The sequence below is a fragment of the Urocampus carinirostris genome, chromosome 17, assembly GCF_059441175.1.
Source record: "Urocampus carinirostris isolate Australia breed hairy pipefish chromosome 17, RoL_Ucar_1.0, whole genome shotgun sequence".
In the NCBI taxonomy this organism is placed as follows: domain Eukaryota; kingdom Metazoa; phylum Chordata; class Actinopteri; order Syngnathiformes; family Syngnathidae; genus Urocampus; species Urocampus carinirostris.
The window spans coordinates 8,569,664-8,579,682 of NC_142365.1; the positions used below are offsets into that span (position 1 = coordinate 8,569,664).

The 10,019-nt window shown below is 46.4% G+C and overlaps 1 protein-coding gene across 1 annotated transcript; it reads right to left on the reverse strand.

Annotated features, from left to right (window-relative positions):
• Positions 1 to 614: 614 nt before the first annotated feature.
• On the reverse strand, positions 615 to 9,188 carry pwwp2a (PWWP domain containing 2A). Its single transcript, XM_088321744.1, has 2 exons — positions 8,328 to 9,188; positions 615 to 4,757 (listed from the first exon to the last, which is right to left on the reverse strand). Exons 1-2 carry the CDS (start codon positions 9,158 to 9,160, stop codon positions 3,170 to 3,172), a joined length of 2,421 nt encoding a protein of 806 aa, XP_088177870.1. The 5' UTR covers positions 9,161 to 9,188; the 3' UTR covers positions 615 to 3,169.
• Positions 9,189 to 10,019: the final 831 nt, after the last annotated feature.

The window sequence follows — 10,019 nt, forward strand, 5'->3', positions numbered from 1 at the left end:
TAAAACGAGTTTAACACCCCTGTGGGATAAAGTTTTTTCGGACCCTCTTTAGAGAAATTTCCCTACTGTACCACATCAACAACTGCAGCACGGTGGATGAGTGGTTAGCGCGTCTGCGGCACAGTTCTGAGGTCATGGGATCAAATCCAACTACCGGCCTTCCTGTGCGGAGTTTGCATGCTCTCCCCATGCATGTCAGTAGGCCAGTCTAAATTGTCCCTAGGTGTGAATGAGCGAGTGAGTTGTCCGTCCCTGTGTGCCCTGCGACTGGCTGGCAACCAGTTCAGGGTGTCCCCTGCCCACTGCCAGATGATTGCTGGGATGGGCTCCAGCGCCCCCGCGACCCTACTGAGGATAAGCGGTGCAGATAATGGCCTGAGGTTAGGAAGATCATCTGTAAAGTTAAGCGCATTTGCAGGAAACTAGCAAGACGGTGAACCTAATTAGCGGGAGATTGTTGATTTTTAAGAGTTATTCTGCCCGCCGACATCCTAGTATTTTCCCACTCTGCCCGTTTGCCAAAACTCTGTTTGCAGGTAAGAAAATCCGACAAGGGAAAAACCAAAAAAGTGTGGAGTGGCGCAGGCGCAGCGGGAGAAAAAAGCTCAAATGACCACAATTGAAAGAGAAGTTTTATTTAACAATTGGAAACAGCAGAGAAAGAAAAGAACATTTACACAAATCCTTTGTTCAGAATCTCTCATCTGCAAACAGACGGGAAACAAAAAAGGAATCCCGAAGTAGCGCAGGAGACCAGAGAGGGAAAATACACCACGGCATCTTCGACATGGGGGGCCGCAAAACGGAAAAACGGTTTGAGACCCCCCTCCCCTCCCCCGATCTCCGTTTGGAGAACAGTTATCACAGCTTTGATCAGTTCGTTGTCTCTGTCACAGCACGAGAATAACAAAAAAGCCTCAAAAACGCACAAAAACCTCCTTTCCGGGGTAGAAATTCCCAAACACTTCCAGGGAGAATTCTGATTTCTTTTTCCAAACATCTAAATACAATTTTGAGAGTTTGATCACCAATGAGATCGATCGTTGCGCCATCGTCGACTTCCATGGAGGACCGATACTGCCATATGTAGAAATAGAAGAGTACAGATGCTCCCCTACTTACAAAAAACGGTAGATACGAACATTTTTTTCAGGATGTCGAAAAATATTCGGACATTGCTATTGGATTTTGTACCGAGTGCACCTTTTTCCGAATAGTGGACAGTGCTGTAGTGCTTCTTTCCGCCACTACCGGCGTGTGGCGCTGTGAGAGCATCCACCCTGAAGAAGAAATCCGCTTCCTCTTCCTAGTTCGTGAGCAAATATTCTATACTGTATCTCCAGCGCGCTTTGACATTTTTATATTTTATTATCTTGTGCATCCATTCAATATGGTTGGTGTCAAGTATAAAAAAGAGGCGAGCCGTATCATTTGAAATGGAAGTGGAATAAGAAAGCTCGATGTGGTTGAGAAAATGGTCTGAACGCTTTTTTTCGGCCACTTTTTACCACAAAGGAGGAAATCGCCTAACTTTTGAAGCTCATCTTCCAAAAGTAAGTTAAACTTAACTTTATTTATCTTTATAGAGCATATTATTTTAAGAAATGTTTATTTTTTAGAACAAAACAATACAGGTTACTTATATAAGCCTTAAACATAGAAACTATAGCACTGAAGCAATTTATGAACGAATTCAACTTACGAACATATTCAACATACGAACGATCATCCAGAACCTTGTTCCTAAGTAGGGCAGCGTCTGTACCGAGCAAATTGGCCGTGTAATGACCAATGACCAACATGCAACTAATTCATTTATGAATTTAGTCATTTCAGTATTTATTTTGTCAGGTTATAGATCATGAATTCTACTGTGCGTTTTTCGCATTTCGACGTGTGTTTTGTCAGGTATTTTGTCAATTTCTGATGTTATTTTGTTGTGTACGTCATTTATTTTGTTGTGTTACATTTGTATTCTCGTGTATTTAGTGGTGTAGTTTGTCATTTAACATGTCGTTTTTTTTTGTCACAACAAAATGTTTGTCACCTGATGGGGCGGGTAAAATGTCATGATTTTGTAGTGTACTTTTTTGTTAATTTTGGAAAAATATGTTGGCCTGGAGAGGGATGGGTGCTACCAGGCTGTACTTGCCCAAGCCACACCATAGGAAATAATACCCCATACCAACCTAGTGGTTAAGAGATCCAACTAACAAAATTGTGTTTGTTTCCGTAGTGCAATGATTAAGACATTCGCCTAACACGGAAAAGTCCCTCGTTCGAGACTGGGTGGAAACATTTGTAGGCCTGAAGAGAGATGGGCGCCACCGGGCTGAAGTTGCCCAAGACGCACCACAGAAAATAGTGCCCCTACGACGCTAGCGGTTAAGGGATCCAACCAACCATTTTATTCAAATGAGGGAGCTGTTCAAACTTTGCTGAGTATATTGTCATTTATTTTGCTAAAGGTACAATGTGTTATATTTAGTGCCTCCTAGTGGTACTAAAATAAACTTAATTCAGTAAAAAAACAAACATTGATTTGAATGATTGGCAAAAATACATGAACTATCATACCAATGTTAATTTCTACAAATATTCATCGGTAGACAAATTTGTATTTCTTTTACACAGCAGAATTCATACCTAGTAGTCGCCGCCATGTTTGTCTGACATCTTGCTGGCACTGGTTTTTGTTTGCATTAGACAATGCAGTGCCACCTGGAGGTCAAATATTACACAATGTACCTTTAAGTCAAACTATAAGAATCCAATTTTGTAGTGTATTTTTTTTTTGTTCATTTTGTTATGCATTCTGTCAGTTAGTTGGTCGTTTATTTTTTAAGACAAATTGTTACTGAATGACATGACAGAATGCATAACTACATGAAAAAAAATCACATATCCTATGTTTAGGTGTCATTTTATTTGTATTGCATAAATTTGTAGGTATTTATTTCTACATATGGCAGGACCGGTTCTCCAAAGACTTCCAACGGCAGGACGAATTGACATATTTCTTGGCTAAAGTTGGGAAGGCTGCTTGAAATCTGCCTTGCGACACCAAAAGGACCGAAAGAAAGTCTCTGGCGGGCCGCCTGACTTTCTGCAGCAAAGAGGGTCGTGTACGGGACGATACGAAAGCCGGGACGAAGGCCCCTCGCCGGCGCTACGTCTCGAACTGCGTTAGCAACGCGCGCACTTCGGGCGTTAGCTGCTTGGCGGCGCTAGCGGCCTCGGAAATGGCACGGCGGTACGGGCCCTTGCGCTTCCTGTCGAAACGCGACTGGAAGCTCTCCAGGAAGGGCGAAAGCTGCGAGAGCGGCAGGACCGAAGTGGTGGGAGATCCGAACCAGGACACCCGCGCCTCCTGTCGGCCCGCTAGCTCGGCGTTAGCCCGTCGCGCCACCGTAATGCCCAGCACCCGCGCCGGCCACCAGGGGAAGCCGTAGATTTTGGCCCACACGATGTCGCCCACGCAAACGCTACGCCCGTCGGGCAGCAGACATTTGGACACAGACTTGGACAAGACGGAGGAGCTGGACGACGAGGAAGAGGGCGTGGAAGACTTGCGACCGCGTTTCAGCTCCGTTCCTTCCTCGTCGCCCGGCTCGGTAGGGCGCGGGGCCGCTAAGGGGATCGGATCCCGGGGCGGGGCTAGCTCTACGCTTTCGGGCGGGTCGCTTTGCGGGGAGGCGAGTGGAGGCGGAGGAGGAGGAGCCTCCTCGTCCTCTGTAGCAGCACAAATAGAAGAGGGAGGCGTGGGGGGAGCGGGGGCGACTATGGGGCTCAACGCGACGGGGCTCGGGGGAGCGTTGTGTTTGGGTGGCGAGGAATTGGAGGAGGAAGAAGAGGAAGGAGGGGCCTCGGGGTCGTCGGTACGATACCTTTGGGGTTTGAGACGCATTCGAGGCGGCAGCGCCGTGTGCGTGGCGGGGCCGACCAATGCGGCGCTAAGGTGCTGCAGACGACGGGTGAAGTGGACCTTCTGGTTCTGGTTGTGGTTCTGCAAAGCCGCGGCCCGCGTGGAGGCGTGGGCGCGGCCCTCTTTGCCTCGGTTCTCCTCCAGCTGCGACGTGGGCGACTGCCGCGCCAGTTTCTTGAGAACCTGGCGAGCTTTGGAGCCGTCCTCAGAGTTTCCCTTGGCCAGAACCTTTTTAGAGTTCAGCTTCAGATGCATGGAGGAGGACGAGGACACGGCGCGCAGGACGCGACGAGAGGTTGCGGAAGAGGTTGCGGGCACCCGAATGCCCGAGGGCACGCGCCTGTCGCCGCGCGCGCTTCTATCGTCGCTTCTCAACCGCTTGACCTCGGCGGACACGGGGCCCTCGGCCGCCTTTCGCCGCCGCGACGCCTCTTCGCCCCTCAGATCCACGGAACCCGGCCGCCGCCCGCTAGACACGACGCTCTTGCACTTGTCGCAGAGAACCTGTCGCGGCCGGAGTTTAATGGCGTTCATGATGGAGGTGGGCTCCTCGCAGCGGTAGCGCCGCTTGGGCCTTTTGATTTTACGGGGCGGCGGCTGAGGTAAGGCCTGGTTGTAGGTGTCCCTGATGAAGAGCGGTGGAGGGTACGGCGCCCCGTCCTGAAACAGCGGGGGCGGCTTCGTGCTCCATGGGCAAGATGGAGGCTCCGAGGGCACTTCCTGCTTGGGGGAGACGGGCGCGTTGGCTTCGGCAGGGACTGCCGCACTCTGAGGTCCACTCTGGTCTTTGTGGCAGGGAAACGTCGTGATGGGAATCCCGTAAGGTCCAAACCTGAGTAAGCCACATGAAAACCTTAGAGACAGTTTTTCAAACATCAACACCTTCAAAATATCGGCGACAAAGAACAGATTTAGTAGAGAAACAGGTTTTGCCCGTTTCTAAGACCAGAAAATTAAAAGTACCAAATTTTCTGCACAATAAAGCATTCCAGAATATAAGACCCAACCGCAAAAAAAAAAACAGCCTTTTGTCATAGATTTTTCATACACGGCGCACTAGACTGAGTGATGGAGTGTTCGGCCAACCAGAATTTTCACAGTTCAGGTTTTAACGGCGCCGGCCAATAAGAGGCAAGTTTTAACGGCATTAGCCAATAAAGGCGAGGCACGCTATGAACGTGAGCCCCTTTAAGTCTGTAATGGGGGGGATCCCAAGACAAAATGTTTATTTCTTTTGAAAATTGTGTAGACCATTGTTTTAATAAGCTTCAAAAGCTATCTACAGCATTGCATTTTATAGGCAAGTAGGTACTTACATCGATTGAGGAATCAAAACGTAAATAATGGTCAGCAGACCGCAACCCTAACAAAGCTCCCCAGAGCAAGGTGCTATTTTCTTACGGTTAAAACGTATTATTATGATGATATGAAGTACCAATAAGAAACAAAAATAAACCAGAAAATACACTTTTCTCTTAAAATCCAATCGAAATTGCAATACAGCTCAAAAAAGTCGCAATTGGGTTTTCCTCCCCAAAATCGTGCAGCCCCAATAAATAATAGTGCAATAATTAATCAGTTAATAAGTATCGCTGATTAAAATGTTAAAATATTGTTCGCAACAGGTATGTCAGTGGTGAGGGCACTGACGCGTTCTCACCAGACAAACGGTAGAAAGGATGACATACGAAAAGGCATTAGAGCTCATCTCGTTAAGACTATTTTTTACTCACGGTGCCAAAAACATCAATTTGCATATAGCAGAAAAAATAAAAATAAGTCTTGTATAAACCTATTTTCACATTGAAACCATTGGACTTCATAATTAAAAGTTAATCATTTAATATGTTTTTAAAGCATTGGAAAACGTTAAAAATATTTGTGTCATAGTTGTACTCTTACAGAAAACCACAAAATGAAAATAATTTACATATAATTTCCCCATCTTTTTTCCATTTTCAACATTCTGGAAAAAGTTTTAGGGAGCCGCATGTGGTTCAAGAGCTGCAAGTTCCTGACCACCTGGATTGTCAATTCTGATAGGTACAACCAGGAACCATAGGTGGCCCTTTTCAGGAGTACCTTTGGCTTTGTTGATAAACTAGAACTTGTACAATTAATGAATTGATACATGCAGCACCGATTGAAGTAAACGCAAAGTAAATGCCGAGGCTGTATTAATTAACTTGGGATTTGGTCCAGCATATATAGGACACAATATCAACTACAGTTTGCAGTCAAGGTGTCACGCCAACAGACCCTGTTGTGGCCGTTAATCGCTAAATAATCCTTTATATGGAAGCTCATTCAAGAATCTATGTTCATTTTAAGACACCCAAAGGTTCTAGCAAAGCACTTAGAGCAATTCGATTGAATTTTAAGAGGTATATTTTGTATATGTTTTGATCACATGACCCTGATTTTAGCTAACCTGCATTGGCTCCCTGTTAGCTTAAGATGTGATTTTAAGGTTCTCTTGGTATTATACAAAGATGCATGGACTTGCTCTCTTATCTTTCAGATTTTATTTCCCCCTTTGTTCCGGTAAAGAGCCTTTGCTCTAAAAATGCTGGTCTACTAGTGATCCCAAGAGCCAAGAAGAGATCCACAGGCTCGAGAGTGTTCACCATTCGGGCCCCGGTGTTGTGGAACACTCTGCCCCCTGAGATTCGATCTGCAACCTCAGTGGAATTATTTAAATCCAGGCTTAAAACCCACTTTTATTGTATAGCTTATGAATGACCTATATTTCACTTTGACAATATCTGTGTATTATTTGTTATTGCAACAACCGTTAAAGCCTGGTCATCCTGTTGAGGTTTTTGGGTTTTTCCTAGCCCTCATGTAGGTTTTAGATCAGGGGATGGTGTCATAATAGTCTGTAGTTTGCAATAATCTCTGTTCTGTGCAGTCCTTTGAAACAACTTGTGATTATGGGCGTCACAAATAAACAGGACTATTCATCTAGATATGGAGCACATGCTCTGACAAATATTTTATAGATTTTTATCAGATCATCAGACTGTGAAATAAAGTGTGCTGAAGAACTAGCTTGTCTTGAGAGCGGGTTTATTGAATATTGTCTTAAAATATATGGTGCCCCCTCAGGAAAAATAAATCAAAATAGTTTTGCTTTTATAGCTCTTTGGGTCAAAAAAGTTACACATCCAAGGGTTAAACAGTCTCTACACTTCTTCACCTGTGCGTTATATAATGTATTGCGATGTTGGACCAGCAATAATTATCGATCAATCGTTGCTCAAAAATATAAAATATTTTGTAAAACCTTGTGTCGAGGCGCACACCTAGATTTACTGTATTTATTGCCAATCTTATCACTTGGTTATAAGACGCACTTTAAAATTTCTGGCCGATTCTGGGTTCGCCTCATAGTTTGGAAAATATGGTAATTTAAGCAGAGATTTGTTGAAATAAGTGCACATTATTCAAAGTGAGACTGGGCTGCTAATACCTGAAGTATTTTATACATTTGACTATAAAAGGATTTTATACAAGTTACATTTATTGAGTTTAATGCAAGATATTCACTGACTGGGCTTTAGATTCAACGACAGGTCACGCTGTTCCAAATGCAGAATATTTTGACTAGGGAATTTTGATAACGTGACTCTGACTGAAGACGGCAGGCGTTGTTTTGAGAACAAGGCCCTGATGACGTGGAAACGCTCGGCGTTGTTTTGAGAAGCTCCGCGTTGGGCTTCCTTGGCACGCCCACGGGAGGAGCCGGCAACCCATCTTGCGGGGTGACGCGGGCCGAGGAGAAGAAAAGCAAGAGGACTTCAGAAGAGGGCTTGCCAGAGACTCAAATTCGATGGAGTACAATTAGTTACATTGTTAATGAAATTAAATCTGCCCCTTTGTTCATCTTTTACCTGAAGAAAAGAGCGCGCATAAATTGTTGTGTGAATGGAGGTTGTGTTTGGTTAATGGAGTCAAATAACTAATTTGAACTATTTGGTAAACGTATATTTTGATATGGGCAGCACGGTGGAGCAGTGGTTAGCGCCTGTGCGGCACAGTTCTAAGGTCTTGGGAACCTCCTGTGTGGGTTCAAATACAGCTACCGGACTTCCTGTGCGGAGTTTGTATGTTCTCCCGTGCTTGCGTGGGTTTCCTCCCACATTCCAAAGACATGCATTTCAGGTGGATTGGCCGGTCCAAATTGTCCCTAGGTGTGAATGAGCGAGCGAGTTGTCTGTCCCTGTGTGCCCTGCGATTGGCTGGCAACCAGTTCAGGGTGTCCCCTGCCCACTGATTGCTGGGATGGGCTCCAGCGCCCCCGCGACCCTACTGAGGATAAGCAGTGCAGCTAATGAGATGAGATATTTTGATAGGTTCATAAAACTTGCCTTCAGGTTTAGATTATAAACAGTAATGGTACCTTTTAGAAATGTCCATCAGAACCCCGGAGAAGAACTTCTCTCCAAGTCGGAAAGACACAACAAGCGCGTCATCGATGACGTGGTCCAAGGAGACCCGGACTTCGGAACCGAGACTGAGGCTCAGGTCCTGCGCGCAGCCGGCGACCCGCGAAGCGGCGTCAACTACCGCCGAAGCTTCGGTCGGCTTTCCGTCCATTTTTGGCGGAGAACCGCAATTCGGAACCCTCTCTTCTGGATCTACCTCCGCTTCCGCGGTGCCGTCCAATAGGGCGTCTTGGCTAGTAGCGGGCCTTCGCTCCGGTTGCACCGACGCCGCGTAGCCTCGTTCGCGACCTGCCGAGTTCGTGGTCGGTTCCGCCGGTTCCGCCAACGAGAGGCCGGCCTCGGCACCGGGCGGCGGTCGAGGGGCCGGAAAGGAGTGCAGGAAGACGGCGGAGGAGGAGGGCTTGGGCTGTGCGTGGATGCCGTGGTACGCCGCTTGCGCGGAGCCGTTCCATGCCGAATCCCCGGGGGAGAAACCGGAGGTCCAGTTCGGGGTGAGTGGGTCAATGGCGGCGGCCTCACCTTGCACTTTTCCCGCCGAGGGCTCCAGTTCGACTTCAGACCTGAGATGGCGGCGCTCCTCCCTGTCCCCATCGTCCCCCGAGCTAAGGCTATACAACTCGGCGTCCAGCTGGGGCCCGGCTGCATGTTGGGGCTCCGGTTCTCCATCAGGCCCCACGGAGCCGAGCAAGACTCCCGGGCTGCCCGGTGCCGGTTCCGGCGAGCCGTCGTCGTTTGTCGTTGTTGTCCGGACCGCCGCAGCTCCTGGCTCTGTGGCCACGGCCGCCATTTTCTTCCGCTATGCGAGCGGGCGCACGTGGCCCCGCCCATCCTGTACAAAGGGTCAGGCGATTGGCGGGCTGCAATTTGCCTATGAGCCTGTCAATCAAGTAAAACCCCGAGAAATAGGCCCTGCGATTCGTCGGACACGCGGAAGTACAATGACGTCAGCAGGATGTTCATATTTACGCGAAACAAAACATCGGCCAGCATCCCATTGAACAAAAAAAGTCGCGTGGAAAGGGACACGACACTTATTTCAATTTATTAAGAAAAAAAGAAAACAAAAATAAAGGAGAAATCTATGTGACCCTTGAACTAAATACTGAATATTTTTGCATTTTAACCCCAACGTAAGTCATCATGTGATCCTAGAATTCATTCAATGTATGCGTTTACAACAGGGTTCGTATACATTATTCAAATTCAAGCACTTTTTAAGAAATTTCAAAGCCAATTATCAAATTTCTCAGAAAGAAAATCCAGTGTGTATCAAGGATTTTGCAGGGCCACAAATATATCAGCAATTTATTTTTATTCTTGCGTTTGCATTTATCAAGACGCATGTAGATCTTAAGTAAATCAGAAAGATATGTTTTTGAGACAAATTTCTTTCCATTGGGTAAAAAATCCAGTGATATGGAGCTTACATTTTCAGTTACAGGATGTTTTCCATTTACAATTGACCACTAGGAGACACTAACTTCATTTTTCATACCCATAATTGATACATAATCCTTGCACTAATACACATTTCATAGTGCCCTGTTTAGGTGTAGCGACCCGATGCTTTATAGCCGTACAAACTAATGCCATCTGCAGTCAACCACGAGAAGAAGAAATGCAATGGCAAAGAGAAGCCACCAGAG

What these genes read in the sequence shown, in the direction of transcription:
- pwwp2a (XM_088321744.1), bottom strand. Translation starts at nt 9,160, where the DNA reads ATGGCGGCCGTGGCCACAGAGCCAGGAGCTGCGGCGGTCCGGACAACA. An exon ending in CTGATGGACATTTCTAAAAG is followed by an intron (nt 4,758 to 8,327) that starts GTACCATTACTG and finishes TGGCTTACTCAG; the next exon opens with GTTTGGACCTTACGGGATTC.